Below are 21,421 nucleotides of genomic sequence, written 5' to 3' on the forward strand. Positions count from 1 at the left end.
ACATGTTCGTGGTTATACCACCTTCAAATAATATGCAATACACCACATTTACACAATCTTGTAAACAGGAGTACTGTTAAGATCTTCAGGTGTCATTACTAAAGACAGACAATTTATGCCCTATAATTACAAAAAGAGTGATCGTTAACAGTACCTTCAAGACCAATGAATGGGCTCTCAGAGTCATCAACTTCTGTGTCTTGTTGTCTACAGCTGCTGTTGTATGTTGCTTTATAAAAAAGAAATAGAGGGTATATGTACATTTCAATGTAAGATTGTATTTTATTTCACGAGTTTTCTGGTTTGTGGATAAAGAGATCTCTGATATTTTAATAGCTTATTATTCATTCATTTTTATTGCAATATTTTTATGAACATTAACCAATGAACTTTTATTAATGCATCTTTGACTATGTTTTAATAACTCTGAATAACTACGCCGCCAATTATTGAATGAAAATGTGGAAATTTCGAACGTGTAAGTAAAACAATTGCGGATAATCAATGGATAAAAACAGTTTTCTTAGTTTAAGAGTTTTGTTTCATGATATCATCAGATACTGTCAGAGACCAGTCTGATTCGCTTGAATAAAGACTTTTTGCCAGGTTAAATAGTTAAGATCACGCTATGTATTTTCAAGTTTTGTAACGTGGGTGGGGTAAAACATTCACCAGATAATCTGTTAATTATTATGTTAATTTTCCGGAAAGTTCGAATCAAGTATTACAACAACAAACAGTTAAAAAATAATTGAAAAATGTTCGAACATTTAGCTGCAAAGTTCAAGAAAATGTTTGAAAGACACGATTACCATTTTTGTAATAACAGTAATATTTATGCAAAAAGCTACAGAAACATGCTCAGTAGCAAAAAGTTTAAACATAAACCCGGTTTAGTGGCAATGGGCAAACGCCAAAGACATAGAACACAAAATCACAAACAAGAAACATAGAACAGCACAAAACTCTACAAACGGCACAGTGCATAAATACTATATATATATATATATATATATACATATATATATATATATATATATATATATATATATATACAAATTCAACCTTTGGGACATTTTGCCTATTTGAACAACCTTTGGAAGACATTATCATTACATGCTATATATCCTATAATAATATATCCTTTGCATATTCCTTCATAAAATATGCATAAATAAATGTAGTAAAGCATAATTAATGATGTTTTTTTCCCAAAATACTAGCCATCGAGAATATACAATTTTTGACTGTCGCCTAAAGGTAAAGCGCCGGATGTTCATGAAAAAGTACAACCTTTGGGAGAAGTACCCCAAATGTTGTACTGTATATGTCGCCGAAAGGTTCAATATTATATATAATGTAATTTGACTACTTAACTCAGCCGGTAAAGTGGTCTGAATCTCTCGCGGCAGACCCTGTTCGAATGTTTTAGTCCTACTGACAACGTTAAGATGCCAGTTCGGTAACCATGATTTATGTAGCCATCTCCTCAATCCTTTCAATATATTGTCAAATTATTATTTCTTGCATTTTATTTGCTGTGTTCATATGAAGCTAATTTTAATTTAAAGTCGGGCTAGGTTGTGATCCTACTCTCACACTAAGACGAAGATTTATGAACCTTAATAAACAATAACAACAAAATCTTTGCCATTATTAATAAACCACATACATGTTGTTTGTCCAATGACATGCTCTATTGCCGTTTTCATCATTGCATTACTCTTGTAAAAAAGCAGCATTGTTTGCACTTATGACTGGGTTGCTGAATTGCTTCAACCACCAGTTGGTGTGTAAGCTTCTTTAAACTCGCACTCTGGCCTTGCCCATTCGACGAGTGCTCTGGTAAGAGTGTTAGTTATCTAAAATAATTCAAGAATGGTGCACAGACACAATAAAACCCTGGTTTGAGCCAATCCAGTTCTTTGACGTGCCGCAAAATATAGAACTGTCACACGGGACCCCGATTAACGTCCATCCCGGAAGATGATTAGTATATAAGTGTTGCGGTTGGGAATAGAAACTGCTGTCCCTGGATTGACTAGTGTGACACAAGACCACGGAACCACCCGGAAAACGTTGACAAGCTATTAACCGTATATTTCGGTATTTTCTCCCTATATATGGCGATACCGATGAGCAATGCGATGGTTGTCGGAATAAATCCTCCGGCAGGATTATGTATGCCAAAAACGTGCCCTGGTATCCAAACGCGTAGTTAGCAGCTAGCCTATTTCATTTTCGTGAGCTGGAAGAACATCAATACTTATGAAACGGGTATAAAAATTACAAGTTATTATGACTATATGCAAAATGCAGCATGAATGACTCATTTAAGGAATAGTTTAATACGAAAAGTTGAAATTGTTGTGTATGATGTCCACATCCTGTTATGCCAATGCCAAAACGATTGAATGATGGAGGGTCAGACATCGACGGCCCTATACTTGGAGGAAGAATTGGCGATTGGATTTTAAATATGTCTCTGGTGTAATGTTGTCTGCGATTGCATACGTTTTCTTCTCAGACTTAAACAGACGTGTCGTTGCAAACCCACTGTTCCTATACTTTAAATAACAAATAGAAACCACTCTTTGCTAATATCTACCGTTATGGCATTCCTTAAAACACCTAGTGCACGTGCGTTTTTCAAAATCATTTCAGAACTGAAAAAAGAGTGAAATCTATATACATTGTTAATTTATTATGTTTTCAATTTGAAAAAAAAACTGAAATGCTATGAATATATGTAAGTTTCACTTGTATCTGTTTGATTGTTAAACCAATCGAAATAATTATGTGAGGCTTTTTTTCCAAGAAAATAATGACTGCAAAACAAATCAGTAACGTATTATTTCACTTGAGAAACAACCACCAGAAACCATACAGTAAAATTACACTAAGAAAAATGATTTGTTTTAATGAATGTAGTGCAGTTAATCTCTCCAAAAAAGATTTAAAGGTGCACTTGACAATTATTCTTAAATATTTGATACGGTATAAAAGCGGTTACAGCAGGCGAGAAAACGCACAATATAAGATTATAAGTATCTCCCATGGCCGAGAGTGTAAGATAGGTTCATTCCGACCCGAGCGTAGAGTGTTTTGCGGAAACGAGGTTTACCGAGTTTCCGCAAAACACCCTGCGCGAGGGTCGGGATGAACCTATCTTACACGAGCGGCTATGGTAGATGCTTTTTCTCCCACCTCAGTTAAACAAAATTAAGTAAAAATGTATTTTTTGCTGGACTTATTTTGTGCTTAGTGAAAATAATTGCGTATGGATATGCGATAGCACGTGGTTGTCATGGATATGCGCGCAATGATCCAGTTAATGTTAATAGTCAAATCGGTCTTTTTAAATAGTTCTAAGGAGAATGAAGCATTTTTCTTGAATGGTGCTTGAAAACTGTTTTATGGTGACATTTGAAGCGAAAAATAATTAATTAGCGTTCTAAATATTACCATAAGACAAGATTTCCTTGATGCTACTGACGACAGTCTTCAACAAGGGAGGTAATTACAATGTTGTGACCATTAAAAAAGGAGTTCCATACGGGCATTTTATCTTCGCCCGTGGGCAAGATAAGAATATCTAGCATGGTTAAATTATTGGATCTACTTATCTGAGGTGGGAGAAAAGAAGGTACAACACTCGCCCCAGGCGGTAGGTCCTGACGCGAGGCCATGACTGTCTGTACATCATCTTTCCGCGTATCTATACCCCATTTAAACACAGCGACACACGAACATTCCCTAGATTGAATATCAAATTGATATTGCCACTAACCGTTTTTTTTTCTTGAATCCATCGTGTATGCGGTCGAACAACTTCTTCCTTGTGTCGATCACTTTGTGGTTAATAAAGGTGATATGTTGCCCCTCTTTCCCATTTCTAACCTACGCCCCTTAGAAGGGGTTTACATACTTAATTATTATACGGCTCCAGACATTAATTAAGTAGGATTGTATTTTAAACATTGGCATAACACATGTAAATGGGGGGTAGACGATGTATAACAAATATAAGATATTTTGAACGTTTGAGATTCAAAGATTCATTTAAATATGTAGCAAAATGAATCTAGGAACAATTTAATTTATTCAAAAATGGTTCTTATATAGTTTTCCCATCAATTTATAGAAATTATTTCAATTACAAATCGAACTTCAGTTTCCCAGACATAATCATTCGTTTCACGATGTCTCTCCCAGAGGAGTCCGACTGCAAATATTAATTGTTCAGATATTAAGAATGTGTTCATTGGTTGCACAACACCTTGTTTAGTTTAAACTCTTTTTACTAATTTGTGGGATTATATTCTTCCTGAAACAATTCTTAGTCAGTAAAACCTTTAAAATTGGTTATTTTGTTTTGTATTCGAATAACAAGGGACCACATAAATCCGGTGGCGACTTTTGGACACCAAATAACTGGGGGTTGACGTTTTCACTTAAACCCAGGTTATGGTTACACCATAGAAGTCGAGACAACCGTTGAAGTATAAAAAACCCGAAAAGAATGAGGTCACAGGAGCGGAATTTTATACAGGATAATGAGGCCTAAATTGAAATTGATTCGACTTTTTTTTATTGAAATCCCTGTAACGGAAAAAGATTTATCACAAGTTTAGAAAAGTACTCGGTACACACAGAACATAATGCTTGACAAACCTATTGACTATTTGACATAAGATTTTGTTTTATTTTGACTGACGAAGAGGTGTATCACTGTTATATTATTGAAAGGCATTTACTGCATGTTTTAAAGACTAATTAACACATAACAAACACTTTGCAAACACGTCAGTAAATGTAAAGTTGTGTTTATGTAAGGTTTATTCGTGTTTCTTAACATGACTTTTACCTCAATTATACACCAATGATATATCTAAATCAATACGTTGAATAAATAACTGAGTCGGAAATAAAAACGTATGTTTTATAATTATCAAGGTTTAAACGAAATCCTTATTTAATTTACATGGAAAAGAGCTTTCATATGAAATACGTTTAAGCTACATACAAAATACATTGATTTTTATTACTTATTCAGGAAGGATCGCTTAAGATCATATCGTTCTTTACATGAAGCTTACAAAGGCCATTTTTCCTGCAACAAAATAGAGGGAAGAACAGAACAATAACACTAACATAATTTTACGGAATATTTACATTTGTTTGAATTGTATTCATAATCTTTTTAAGTTCTTAACCAGACGACTTACACTGAGCAGAGATTATCGGTTGAAAATTAAAAACAATTTGCACTTTTGGGACATATAAATTTGCATAGGTCCTTAAGTACGAATGTCCTGAAAATCTTGTGACAAGCATATCATCAACTTTTATGTATTTACTTCAATCTTTGATTTCGCATAACTTGACGTAAGAACGTGAAGGATTCTGTATTTAAGACACAACCGTTTCATTCATTGGCAGGTATATTGTCCTTAAGTCTATAATAAATTCATATAGTGTACTAGATGCCATTTTTTCTAAATCGAACAACTTATAGAATATTCAGTGGTTCACATATATTTTACTGTTTGAAATTATGGAATAAAACGAAAAGGACTTTATGGACTTATGCATGGCATAAAGAACGATATATTTATCAGCTTTTAACACTACCGAGCCCGGTAAACAAACACTTATTATTACAATTATTTTGATGATCTATTATCCACGTTGTGGTGACAAAAAAATATTTTTCTTTTCTGTTTTCGTTTTTAAATGATAGGATGAGGTATTTCAGAGTATGATTTTACAAATCGGTCTAACCATAAACAATTAAATACATGTCACCACGCATAACGTCAAATGAACAAACGCATCAAGAAAAAAAATATCGGAAAAAATGTATATATTATAAACAATTTTTCAATTCTTCTCATTTGAAGCTTGTACACAACCATTGTACTAATAGAAGTCCAGAATGATACATGGTATATGCTATGCAAGTTGATGGTAAGCTTCGGGTTCAAGTACATTGTAGGTTTTTGACCCGCGCCTAATTCATTCAATAAAAACTATTCAAATATAGAAAATAAATTATATCCAGTGAAAAAGAGCATACACTGAACTAGGGGCGACATGTTTATGTCTAGATAGTCAAGTATGGGTAATAATTACCTCGTACTTGAATACTTAATTGGAAAACAATCGAACGCGGGCCGTTTGAAAAAACAAAAAAACAAAACAAAAACAACATAAATATGTAGATAAACATTTGAAAAAACAACTACAAAAATAAATTAATACAAAATGTCAACATATTCTTTGGTATTGAAGAAGTTTTAGAATTCAGATATTAGTGAGGCAACTGGGAATTCAACAACAAAGAGGTCAGTTCACATTGTTATATATGTATGCACAGTGGACGAAACGTCCTGATCTCAGAACACTCTCTTGCCAACGAACTGTCCGCGAGTCTTACTCATCCTTTAAAAATATCAAAGTTACCGTACACTAGCTTTTACATTTTTAAGACACGCATGCTATCCAATTTCTAAATTACACCAAGTCAAGACCAGTAAAAAAAAACATATAAAAAATTCAGGGCTGTGGGACCACATGTTTCATTCATCGTAGAGTCCGCGGTTACTCATTTGGCAAATTTCCCACAAACAAATGGGATTAACCCACCCCCTTGGCCTCAGAAATATGTTTCAGTCACACTTGGGGCTGTGACGGAGTCAAGCAATAACGCAGCCTCTATAGAGTGCGGGGAGACCTTTATAAACTCAACAACGGCAATAATACACGCCAAGTGGCGATATGTCAAGCCCGCTAAATAAGCTTCAGACAAAGTCAGAATATTTTCCATGTTATTGCAACACAGATATACATGGAGTTCAACAGTAAGACGAAAACTATTTATATTTAGTATGATATATTATTTGGTAACGATCAACTTGGAAAATTAAAAAAAAATCGAATATCTCAAACTATTGTGTACTTAATTAATTAATGTTTCAATAGTACTGTTTCAAATGTTGACCTCTCAGTGTTACCTTCAGGCCTGGCTGATGTGTGTGCTACGTCGCCTTATAATTGTGAAACCGTTTTGAAATCCTACTATGTATGATCAATACAGCCAGGACAATGTTTTCTCAGGATCGATTGATGTACTTACGTTTTGTTGACAATCCTTGTATACATGGTAAAGTTTCAACCCGGACTAAGTTCAGTCAAAATAAGTTATATCAACAGTATTCATTTTAATATTTAACTTGTATTGTGTCCTTGACATTTGACGTACAAATCATTGCTGTGCGTTCATACCGCTTGTAGGCTCGTACTTAAGCGGGATTCCGATCGTTCAATCTTCATAAACAGACAGAAAAAAGGTACATACATTATCACTACGAAATCGTGGCTTAATAAAATCAATCTTTATTAACAGAACAGAATAGAACATTCCGAAACAACAGTTTTTCTTAAAATCCGTTTTTCTACGATCATCATAATTATCAAATCATTATTGAACCCATGGACAAATCCCGCAAAATATGAGATACTGCGATGACCGTGATAGTATGCAACTGACTGGTATGTTTTGCCTATTAACCAAAAACAGTAATCTAATATCTACAGCGTGCTTAAAAGATAAAAGAGACATTTAGAAACGTTTAAAATTATAAACATATATATATATGTTATAGCACCATTACTGATGATAACATTTTACTGAAAATAATTCATCTATGCCATATTCTAACATGGCACGTACTACTCTTACTGACAATATATTTTTCGATCCCTAAACTTTACTGTTAGGCAGAGATAAAATATAAATGTCATGCGTAGGCAATTAAAAAGGCAATTTACTTCTATGTCCTTTTATGTTAAAATGTGTTTACACCTCAGAGGAATAATGAACCCACAAAAACAAAAACAACCAAAAGTAAATAAAAAGCAAAAACAAAACAAAACAAATGCGATAACATTAAATGTAAAAACCTGTATGCAAAACTATATTCTTCTTTTAACACAGTGACTTTTCGGTAAAATTTTCTGATCCTAAACAAAACTTTACTTTTTGGCAGAGGTAAAATATTCATGTCATGCGTAGGCAATTAAAAAGGCAATTTACTTCTATGTCCTTTAACAATAACAAATGCGATAACAGTAAATATAAAGACCCGTATGCAGAACTGTATTCTTTTCAAACACAGTAAATTTTGTCATCTGGTCAAATAATTTCATGTCTCCCAAAGGTTGTTGCGATGTTACCCAAAGGTCGGATTGTGTTAAACGTTTCGGACACTATATTAAATCATTTTCTTGCTCGACATATGCTACAAGGTAACCAATGTCGCATGTGTCAGGTTCAAACATGCAATTTGCATTTTTGTAATGTTATATGAAGTTACAAGAATATGACCTCACCCTACAGTTTGTGGTCCAAGTAGGCTTATAACAGGTCAAAACAAGTCCTGAATTGTGCACAAAGTGACCCCGGTTTCTGCTTGATGCCTTTATAAATACATATTAGGGACATAATATGCACGAAGTGAACATATAAGGATGTTGCATAATTTGTCGCCCTAGTAAACGTATAAGCTAGAATTGCTAGTCCTTAGCTGAATTTATAGCTATCTCCGCCTACTGGTTATTGTCCTAATAGGCACATGAGAGGGAAATTCCAGTCCGAGCTGAACATTTACTGCTTCCGCCCACTGGTTGTCGCCCTAATAGGCACATCAGAGGAAATTTCCAGTCCTAGACGAAAACCTTTATGTTTATAATAATATATCATTTGGTTACGAACAACTTTGAAAAGCAAACAAATCGAACCTCTTAATTTAGTATGTACTTAGTTAATGAATGTATCAACAGTACTATTTAACTGTTGACCTCTGAGTGTTACCTTAGGACCTGGCTGATGTGTGCACCACGTCCCCTCATAATGATGAACCTTCATGGCAAAGCCGTTTTGAAAATCCTATTATGAAATATCAAAATACAGCCAGGACAATGGTCGGTCAGGATGGATGGATGTACTCACTGTTTTGTTGAAACTCATAGAATGCAGTGTTCATCCCGGACTAGCTTCAGTCTAAATAAGTTCTATCAACAGTGTTAGTTTTGATATTTAACCTGCAAGTGTGTCCTAGACATTTGACGAACACATCTGTGTTTATGCGCTAAGGGCTTTATGGTGAATCCTTTATACTTGGTTAAGATACAGTTCGGGTGGAAGCACTTACAAACTTTTACCCACTCAGTGATCTTTTTAATATCATTATTTAACATAACACAAACGCTGAGGTACCAGTCATTCAATATGTATGCGTTTCAAGCCTTTGGATATACGGTTACAATCCTGTTATCAGTCATTAATATTTTCCGTAAATGCATTAATTAGTGAGTTGTTAAATATTATTCTCTCAATATTCATCTTTGTTATACATGTGTATGGATTGAATTTGAATGAGAGTGTCACTTTTAGGAAAAAGAACTATTGCTGTGCGTTCATACGGTATGTAGGTTCGTATGTAGGCGCGCGCCCGATTTTTCAAACTGCATAAACCGACAGAAAAAGGTACATACATTATCACTAAGAAATTGTTGCGTAATAAAACCTATCTGTATTAATTAGACCATTCAAAAGCAACAGTTCTTCAAATCCGCTATTCTACGATCATCGTTATTATCAAATCACTATTGAACTCTCAGACGAACCCGCCGAATATGAGATTTGGCGATGACCGTGATATTATGCAACTGACTAGTATGTTTTGCCTCTTAAGCGGAAACATTAATCTTAAGTCTAAAGCGCGCTTAAAAGACGAGAGGGACATTTAGAAACGTTTAAAATTATAAGCATAAGTATGTGTTGTGGCACCATTATTGATAATAACATTTTACTGAAAATAGTTCATGTATGCCATATTCTAGCATGACACATACTACTCTTACTGACCATAACTTTTCTAAACCCTAAATAATACTTGTCCTTGAGGCCTAGGTAAAATGTTTATGTCATTTCTATGCAGCAAAAAAGTAAATATGCATCTATGTCCTTTTATATAAAAATTGTGTTTACACTCATCAGAACATTGGATCTACAAAAAATAATAAATTGGATAACATGAAATTCAAAATCAAACATTTGGAAAAACAAATTATTATTAAATCTAATACCGTTTGGATTACAATCGATTAAACCGTCTGGTAGCATACTTTTTTGTCTTCAAAATGTTGCAACGATGTAACCCAAAGGTCGGATTGCCAAACCATTTCGGACACTTTTTTTAAAGCATTTTCTAGAAAGATTATTGTTGTTCTTCACATATTACTGACCAAAAATGTCGCGTATATCATGCTCAAAGTGCTTGTTGGGGTGGGAGTAGAAGGGAAGGGCGACTTTGTACATGTGATATATGCCTTTTCTTGTTAGAATGTTCATTATTCAGTTATAGAATTCACATTGTATACTAATACATAATAGCCTTACTCGGTAACTCGATTTTATCTTAAGTGACAACAGAGTGACCTCATCCAACTGTTTGTGGTACAAGTACCCAGAATAGGGACACACTAGTCCTGAACTTCAAGTGACATCCGCATTATGGTATTAAAAATCATGATATAGACATGCTTGTTCTGAATTAAACATATAGTGTCTATCGGCATGCCATGGCGGGCTAGTAGGCATAAGGGGGCTACACTGATACGCAATTATACATTACGTGTCATCGCCTTAGTAAGCACACAATATGAACATACCAGGCATGAACTGAAACTATATTGACCTCATCCTACATTTGGTCGCTCTGATATACATACTTAAGCGATAAATAAGTCATGTAAGGAGCATCAGGTGACATTTGCCGACTGGTTGTCGTCATAATAAGCACATATAAGGGTCAAATCGGACCTAAGCCTCACATAGTGGCCTCCTCCTTCTTGTTGTCACTCCAGAAGATACCCTTTTAACCAGGCATGATATGCCTTTAATCACATTTATATTTAAGATTGTTTCTTGAAACAAAATATATTAACGTTATTTCGGTTTTAATGTTGTTTAAAGAATGATTTAAATTGTTGTTCATTTATGCTGTATGTATGTATGTATTCGCGTCCTCCGATCGTTCAAACTGCATTAATGAACAGAAATCGCATATCACTAAGATGTCGTGACGTCACAAAATCTATGTTTATAAACTTATTATACCATAAAGAAACACATTGTTTCATGAAATCCGCTTTTCACCGATCATCATTATCAAATAACTTTTTAATCCTTGGACAAAAAGTAGCAATATTGTCAGGGTTATTGTGTTACAGCTGTAATCTCACGGTATTAATTTACATTAAATGCAGAAGCCCGGTAACCCCAAACTCTAAATGTTGTTATAAGGTTATACTATGTTCGTATTGTCCTGATTTTTCTATTTTCTATCCTGTGATAGATCCTCTCGGAGATGGGATTCTGTGATGAACGTGATAATTATGCAACCGACTAGTATGTTTTGCTTATTTCAGCGATAAAATTTAGTAATCAATACTGCGCTTCAATGACGAGTGAGATATTTGAATTCGCTTCTAGTTATACACTTAATTATGTAAATATAATAGCATTATAACGGATGGTAGAGGTTTAATGAACATAACTTCATTGGCATATTATAGCATGGTACATTCTACTGTTACTGACAATGCATTTTCTGATCCTAAACAATACTTTACTTTTAGGCAGAGGTAAAATATTCATGTCATGGGTAGGCAATTAAAAAGGCAATTTACTTCTATGTCCTTTAATAATAACAAATGCGATAACAGTAAATATAAAAACCCGTATGCAGAACTGTATTCTTTTCAAACACAGTAAATTTCGGGCAAAAGAAAATTTTGTAATCTGGTAAAATAATTGCATGTCTCCCAAAGGTCGCAGCGATGTTACCCAAAGGTCGGATTGTGTTAAACATTTCGGACACTATATAAAGTCATTTTCTTGAAAGGTCACTGTTGCTCTTCATATGTTATGAGGAATAAATGTCGCAAGTGTCAGGTTCAACGCGGGGAAAGGGCAATTACTTCAATTTCAAACATGCAATTTATTCATTTTTTTGTTAGAATGTTTATTATATAGTGATAAAAATACCCGTGTATAACAATACATGACAGCCTAAAGCGTACAGTCGATATTATTTATAATGTTATGTGACAAGAATGTGACCTCAATCCTACAGTTTGTGGTCCAAGTTGGCACCTAACAGGTCAAATCAAGTCCTAAGTTGTGCATAAAGTCACTCCTGGTTTCTGGTTGATGCCATAATATATACCTAATAGGGAAAATAATGTCCCGAACAGTACATTTAATGTACTTTGCCATGACAACGCGGCAAAGTAGTCAAAATATGGGGACAAACTGGTACTCAGCTGCACACAAAGTGTCATTGCCCAATAGGCACATACTAGGAACATACGAGATATGACCTTAGGCTATTTATGTGATGTTCAAAGTTGGGGAGCGGTAAATATTTATTTTTTATGTATGCAAAATATTCCTCTTTCGTTAGAATGTTCATTAAACAATAATGCCTACTTGTGCGACAACCAGTAGGCGAAGGCCACTATTTCCTGTTCAGGACTTCAGTGTCGCGTTTAAAGTGCATTCTAGGACGGTAACAAGAAAGCAAAGATCGCTTTATGTTCATTTCAGGATTTATATGTCTTTGTTATATTTTTACAGGGACTTGATTTACATTATGAATGCATGCATGTGCTTTAATTTTTATTTACATAAATTTTAAATAAAACAAGTATAATCACAAGTTATTTGTTATTAATTAAACACTGTTTTGACATAACTATATACTGAACTATCACTCAACTAACATTCATAACGGTGTTAAGGTGTTGCACATTTTCACGACTTTATGTTTTATGTCACCAATAAATCGCGCATGCTGTTTTGTCTATAAATGGTTTGTTCGACATACCGTTAATCCTTATCCCGACTTAGGATTAACGGTGTTTAATGTGTATATTGACATCGGCTTACGGATTATTGCCCTAGTAGAAACAAACCCGAGACATGCTAGTACAAATCTGAACTGAACTGAACATAAATGGATATACGCCATGACTGGCAGCAAAGAATTCTCATAAAACGGACATAGTAAACATCCATTAAACATTAAGTGTTGTAGGCGATCTATATCATTAGAGTTTTAAGAACTATGTTTGGAAAAAATACAAGAATATTAGGATAATGGGGATATATAGTACATGTGGAAAATAAAAAATATTGGAAATATATTGTCATAAAGTTATTAAAAACTATCGAGTATACTGGCGAGGAGGAAACAAGTCAATGATTATGAAAAAGTGTAGAAATCTAACTGCTATGCGATTTGGGTCAAAAGAAACGCGTCAGTTAGAAACTAGCAATATATGTCTGAAGATCTCAGCAAGTTGATACCAAATTCTGCAAAAACAGTGATATCTTGCCACCGACTTGTAAAGTATGCCTACATGAGCAAAAAAGTAATCTTAATAATTATTACAATACGCCTCAAAAAAGTGATACCGTTTGGAATCGTTCCAAATTATATAAATAAATATGTATTTCTTGTAGCACCATAACTTATGACAAATTTCTAATTACCATTACTTATTTGATATATATTCTAGCATGGCAAATACTACTTTTACTAACCTATTAGGCTGAGGTTAATATTCATTTAATTTTTAGGTGATTATCATCTCCATCCTTTAATACCATTAGTGTATCCACATTTCATCAGAACATTGCATCTACATAAAATATATTATATTATAATTTATATATATTGGATTACACAAAATGTAATGAACCATATGCCAAATTATGTTTTATCAAACACAATACCTTTTGGGCAACATGCTATTTAACCATCTGATAACAAGTACAAGTTTCCCAAAGGTTGCACCCATGTAACCCAAAGGTCGGATTTGTTTAAATATTCTGTAGACGATTTACAATCTTTTTCTAGAAAGGTCACGGTTGCTCTACTGCTCTACACACGACAATTTCACATATACCATGTCGAAAGTTAATGGGGGGTCGACACTCTAGTTTCCTTTTACAGTTGCCTGAACTTACAAAATAGTGACCTCCACCTACTAATTGTGGTCCGCGTATCCACAAAATAGTACTAGCACCCACTGGCCGATGCCCTAGTAGACGCATGAGACGTACCTGTCCTGAATTGAACATAATGTGACATCCACGATGACTTTACGCCCTAGTGGGTTCATAAAAGGAACAAGCAGAGCAAATTCAGCTGTTCATATAGTGCCATCCGCATACAAATTGTCACCCTAGTACGCACAAAATATGAACATGATATTCGTAAACTGATTGTTTATTGACCTCCGTCTACTGGGCATCACCCTGTTACGCACATGCTAGCGTTAAATGCAATAAGAATTAATATGAACCAACTGGTCTAAGGCCGGACATACATTGACATCCAGGTACTGGTTGATGGGCAGACACCTGATAGAGACAAATTTGTTTCAAAATGGGTTTATTGTGACGTCCGCCATTCCTCGTCGCACTATTATGCACATAATTGAGTCAAACGGTAACATATATTGACATCTGTCAACTGGTTGTCATCAACGTAAGCACATAATAAGAACCTACCGTACATGAACTTAATTTTATTGACCTCCAGCTGTTGTCCAAGTTAACACATATAACCACATATAAGGATATAACAGTCATGAAGTGAACAAGTTATGACCTCCACGTACTGGTTTTTGTCCTATTAAACAAATGATATCCATTTGCTATTGGTTTTGGCCCTGGTAGTCTCATGATACCGACATACTAAGTATGAGCCAAAAACAGAGTGATATCAGCCTACTGACATCGCCTACTGTTTATCTGCCTTGTCGGCACATAATAGGGACCTACTGGGCCATATCGGAACACATGGTGACCTCAACCAACTGGTTGTTATCCTACCAGCTGCATTGTAGGGACAAACAAGACATACTGTAATCATATAGTGAACTGCGCCTACTGCTTGTCGCCAAAGTAGGCGAAAGAAAATGACATACTAGTCCTGTCTAAAATAAGTGACCTCCGCCTACTGATTGTTGCACTAACTGGCACAAAATAGGAAAATACTTCGATTAAAGAAAACAAAAAGCTGAGACTTTCGCCAACCGGTTTTCATCTTCGTAGACGCAAAATAGTGACCAAATAGACATGATAGTGATCGCCCCTACTGTTTTTTCAATAGAAAGCAAATAATAGGGACGGACTATTTCGAGATTATAAGGCAAATTATAGAAACATCATAGACGTGAAATATTCATTATGACCTGCTAGTGGTTCTTGCACTAATAAGCACCCAAAAGGGCTAAGCGGAACAAGAATTACCTCCTGCTACTGGTTATCGCTCTTGCCATAGAAGGGATATTTTAGGGACATTTTTGGTTTGAACTAAACACACAGTGACATTTGCCAACTTGTTATTTCCCTAGGACGAACAAAACAGGGACATATCGGAGCTGAACTTAACATAAAGCGATCTCTGTCTATTGGCTGCCACACTTGAAGGCACGAAAGAGCGACATACACGCCCTGTTCCGAACTGGACATAGTTAGTTTTGCCTACATTTCGTTGCACTAGTAAGCACTAAAAACGATATACGAGCTGCACACATACTTCTGCATAAAACATTTCAACATAACTTCTTTGGTTTAGTATAGCATGACACGTACTACTGTTACTGACCACAGATTTTCTGAGACCTTAACAATACTTTTAGGCAGAGGTTAAATATTCATGTCATGTCTAGGAAGTTAAATATCAGATATACCTTTATGTCCAGTTATATAAAAATGCATTTACACAGCATTAGAACCATGAATTTACAACGACAAAAATATAAAACACAATAAAAATAAGAAATGCGATAACATTACATGTAAAAACTCGTATGCAAAACTATATTCTTTTTGAACACAAAACTTACTTTCGGAAAACAGAAGATTTGACTGGTAACATCATTTCATGTATTTCAAAGGTTGCAACAATATTACCAAAAGATCGGATTTGTTTATAATATATTTTAGACATTATACAAAAATCACATAAATAACCAGCCTATGCTGAACACAAAATGATCTCCCTACTGGTTGATACCCGAGATGGCATATATCTTAAACCGCAGCATACTACTTGTCGCCCGAGTAGGAACATAATAGCGGCATTCTATCCCTGAATAGAAGACCAGAAGACCTCAGCCAACTAGTTGTCGAAATTTTGGGATCATAAAAGGGACATTTCAGTCTTGGGACAAAACATGTAGGAGTCTTTACCTGAAAAAAACATTCCCTGAGCCTGAGGAGAGTATATAATGACCTCATACTTCTGATTGTTGCCATAGTTTTCTCATTATAGAGAGTTACTAGACGTGAACTGGGCATAAAGTGACATCAAACTACTGGTTATCGTACTAATAGACACATAATTGTGACGTACTTGACCTAAAGTGAATATGCAGTGACCTCCGCATGTCCTAGTGCCCTAGTGGGCATAAATAAGGTCATCATTCAAGCTAAAACATTAGCAGGCCATACTGCTTAATACGCAAGTATCTTTATCATTGGAACATACTGGGCCTGAGTAAACGTATAATAGCTTGCACGTACCGATTGTCGCCCTCATGTGCACATTAAGTGAATCAGCCTACTGGTAGTCTCTCTGTTCGGCACAAATAAAGACATACCAGACCTGATTTGATCGCATAAATTTGACCGCCGCCTACTGGTTGTCGTCCTAGTTTACACATATAGTAACCTCCGCCAGCTGGTAGTCCACCCAATAGACACATGTTATAAACGTATGAAGCTTGAGGTGAACCTTTGAAGATCACCGCCTGCTTGTTGTCGACCTAATACTACTAGGCACATAAAAGGGACCATACTAGTCATGAGTTTAACACATAGTTACCTCAACAAACTAATTGTCGACCTTTTAGATACAGACTAGGGACGAGACCTCATGTGAACTAAGTTATGTGTTCTTTACATTTTGTTTCGAAATTATATACCAATTGAATGTATTACATTTTTTTTAAATTTTTTTAGCCGGGTACCAAATAAGACGTTTTTAATCATATATACAGTCGAACCCCATTGACATGACATTTTCATTAACAGATGTAGAGCAACATTAAGGAAATACTAAAAAAATGCTTGTTAATAATTTTGACAAATACAACCTTTGGGTAACATCTTTGCGACCTTTGGGAGACATTGAAAATTTTCACCAGAAGGTCATTTCTTCTTCTCGCTAATAGTCAATGCGCGTTTAATAATAATATATTATTGCTAACGTATTTTTATGTAACATGTTTTATTATCCCAGTTGTTATTTGATAAATATATCTAAGTTTTGTTTTGTTTTTGAACCAACGTTCTGATGAAGTGGCTACACGCGTTTTGATTCGGACGGAGAATTGATTTTTGCTTTTTTAATTTGCAAGATATCACACCTTATTAATTCTTTACTTAGGACTTTTAAATAAGGCATCGTTTATTGTAACAGTCGAACCCCATTGGCATGACATTTTCATTAACAGATGTAGAGCAACATTAAGGAAATACTAAAAAAATGCTTGTTAATAATGTCAAACGTATTTTGACAAATACAACCTTTGGGTAACATCGTTGCGACCTTTGGGAGACATTGAAAAGTTTCATCAGAAGGTCATTTCTTCTTCTCGCTAATAGTCAATGCGCGTTTAATAATACTATATTATTGCTAACGTATTTTTATATAACATGTTTTATTATCCCAGTTGTTATTCGATAAATATATCTGAGTTTTGTTATGTTTGTTATGTAACTTTCGAGTTACCGCCCTTTGAGCAACAGGTGTAAAGAATGGAGAAAAATATTTTTTCGGTTATTTAAAGCAAATCACTTCATTAAGCAAATGAGACTTAAACAGAAAATAACTAACTAGTGATAGATGCCACCTAAAAATTCGGCAAAAGGAAAGGGGAAAAACAAGAGAAAAGCGAACTCCCCACTGGAATGCCACGTCGACAATACAGACCAAACTGAAAAAGTGGGTGGGGTGAGTAGGACAAAATTGAAAAAAATAAATAGATGTATTGACAATATTGCAAAAACATTAACTGGGAATACGAACGTTGACATGAACAGCAGTACTACGAATACAAATATGAGTTATGCTGCCCAGCCCACCGCCCAGCCCATGTACGGCATGCAGACCCCCCAGAACCCCCAGCATTATTCAGCGGGCTACCTATCTTCGCCGATGTCACAGTACAGTCTACCCCCGCCCCAGAACCCCTTCCCACAACCCGGTATACCCCCATGGGCCTCCGAACTCTTAGAAGACATAAAAGAACTCAAGTCCGTCCTTCCAAGTATAAATAAAATAGAACAGACACTTTCTTTAATGAATGCAAAAATGTCAGATTTAGAAGGAAACGTCAAAAATATAGACATTAGAGTCACAGAAGTTGAAAATTCCTGCAAATTTATTAGCCAAGGCTTTGAAAAGCATTCACAGGAACTGAAAACGGCCAGCGAAACAGTAAAAAAAGTTGACAAAAAATGTATTTCCCTTGATGCTACACTGAAAAAGGTAAATGAAGAAAATGAGACACTAAAAAACAAGGTGCTTGACCTAGAAAACCGCTCAATGAGAAACAACCTGATGTTTTGGGGAATCCCTGAGCAAACAAACCATGGAAGCCCGGAGAACTGTGACAACTTGGTAAAAAAGTTCATATCCGATGAGCTTGAAGTCGATGCAACAGCAATGACATTTGAACGAGCCCATAGAATCCCGGCGACAATAGGTCCAAACACCAAAACGCCCAGGCCAATGGTTGTGAACTTCCACTATTTCCAGGAAAGAGAAAAGGTCATGGCAGAATCGGCAAAACGTTCACAAGCCCTGCGAGGAAAAGGTTATGGTGTCGGGCCACAGCGTCCGAAGGAAATACGTGATGCACGGAGAGCACTTCGTGACGTCATGGATAACGCTCGCGCCCGTGGACAGCACGTAAGAATGTATGGCGACAAACTCTACATTAACAACAAGCTGTATCGCCCACCACCAATGGAAGGAGAGACTGCGGAAGCCACTTCCGGAAACTAGGGACGTCAAGAGAAGCAACTGAAGATAGTTAGCTGGAATATGAACGGTTTAGTGCGCAAATTAGCAGATCCTGATTTTCTATGTTACCTTAAAATCTATGATATTATTGTCTTGAGTGAAACCTGGTTATCGAAAAACACCGCTTTTAATTTAGATATTGAAGGGTATGATTGTAAACATTTATTTGGAAACAAATCCAGAAATACACGTAAAGGACGTGCGAGTGGTGGATTGACAAATTATTATAAACAAGAACTCAAAACAAAAATATCGATTGAAGAACTGAATCAAAGTGGTATTATTTGGTTTAAAATTTGTAAAACTTTGCTTGAAATAGAAAAAGATGTATATATTTGTGCTGTATATATTCCGCCCAAAAACTCTCGTATTATTAACCAAAATGAGATTGATTTGTTTGAATTGCTAGAAACAGATATAGAAAAATATCATAATAAAGGTATATTGCTCTTAACAGGAGACATGAACAGTAGAACATCAAACTGTAAGGATTTTATTGCATTTGATAGATACCTTGATGTCGATAATAATACTTTCTTGGATACAACATAAATCCCAAAACGAAGTAATAAAGACGTAATTATTGATGACTATGGCAAAAAGTTAATAGCATTATGTAAGTCAACAAACTTATTGATTGGCAACGGTCGCCTTGACAACGACGAAAACGTTGGCAACTACACTTTCAACGGTCTAAACGGATCAAGCACTGTAGATTATTTGTTGCTAAACAGGAACGACTTTGACTTTATACATGACTTCGAAATTTCAGCTCCAAATGAATTTTCAGATCACTGTGCACTCATTTTTACATTGAAGAGCAACATAAATTCAAACGAAAATATTAATGATGATTCCGTGCCAGAAACATACATAAAATACGATGTAAATCAAACAGAACATTTTAAAAACGAAATCAACTCCAAAATTAACGTAATTACACAATTAAGATTAAACTTAGATGATAGGCAAATAGATGAATCAGTGAATAGCTTTGCTGAGATAATCAAATCATGTGCGGCTAAATCTTTTGGTAAAATAAAAACACCAAAAAGTAAAGAAAGTAAAACAACCAATCGAGCCAGAAATCCATGGTTCACTGAGGAATGTAACAATGCAAGGAAAGAATATAATACCCATAGAAATAAATTTATTAGAAACAAATCCCATGAAAACAGAATAGCTTATATACGGTACAAAAATATTTATAATAAAATTAAAACTAAGCATAAATTAAAATATAGGAGGGACGAGGGAATTAAAATAACTAAACTAGCAAAAAAAGACCCAAAACAGTTTTGGAAATACATTAAAAAGCAATATAAGACTAAAAAAGCAACAGAAAAGCCACCGCCAACAAATGAATTATTCGATCATTTCAATTCGCTCTACGGAGACGAACCAAACAGAAACAACCAACAAAATGAATATACAACAGAAGGAAATATACAAAATGAAACACTCGATAGTCCTTTTTCAATCACAGAACTAAAAAACGCAGTATTTTCACAAAATAATTCAAAAAGCCCAGGGCCTGATCAAATTACTGCAGAAATGTTTAAAGATACGTTTGAAATACTATCACCATTTCTGTTAGATTTATATAATAAACTATTGCGCGAAGGAGAATATCCTAAATCTTGGGGGGTTGGCATTATTGTTCCAATTTTTAAAGGGGGGAATGCAGACGAAACCAAACATTATCGTGGCATCACGCTTATAAACATAATTGCAAAAATATACTCAACTCTATTATCTGATAGATTATCCAGGCAAATGGGCAAAGGAAACACACAAGTTTATCGACAATCAATTTGGATTTCAAAAAGGCAAGTCAACAATCGACTGTATCTTTATTCTACACGCATTAATTACTCAAACGCTTGAAAAAAGAAGAAATTATATGTGGCCTTTTTGGACTGGGAGAAAATGTTTGACAAAATTGATAGAACCTTCTTATGGCAAAAACTACTGAAAGAGAATGTTAAAAAAATAAAATTGTTTAACACATTAGTTGCACCAATACTAAAGTATGGCGCAGAGATAATTGGATATCACGAATGTAAAGACATCAAACTAATCCATAACAAATACTGCAGAAAACTTCTATGTGTAAAAAAATCAACACATATAGACGCACTAAATGGAGAACTTGGGATTCTCCCAATGGAAATACAAAGGAAAATCATTCTAATTAAATACTGGTCGAAATTACTAAACAGTAACCCAAACTCTTTATTATTCAA

At 35.0% G+C, this 21,421-nt stretch overlaps 1 protein-coding gene across 4 annotated transcripts in view; it reads right to left on the minus strand.

The window, feature by feature from the left end:
- LOC128214841 (uncharacterized) overlaps positions 1–21,421 on the minus strand; it is an 85,031-nt gene that overhangs the window by 3,766 nt on the left and 59,844 nt on the right. For 3 of the 4 annotated variants that reach the window (XM_052921520.1, XM_052921518.1, XM_052921519.1), the window contains exon 9: positions 155–229. In XM_052921520.1, the coding sequence (XP_052777480.1) occupies positions 155–229 (75 nt within the window). Of the gene's footprint in view, positions 1–154; positions 230–4,126; positions 4,226–21,421 lie in introns of those variants that run through there. The other variant, XM_052921521.1, reaches the window with a different exon arrangement.

The sequence above is a fragment of the Mya arenaria genome, chromosome 13 (genome assembly GCF_026914265.1).
Source record: "Mya arenaria isolate MELC-2E11 chromosome 13, ASM2691426v1".
NCBI classification, from domain to species: domain Eukaryota; kingdom Metazoa; phylum Mollusca; class Bivalvia; order Myida; family Myidae; genus Mya; species Mya arenaria.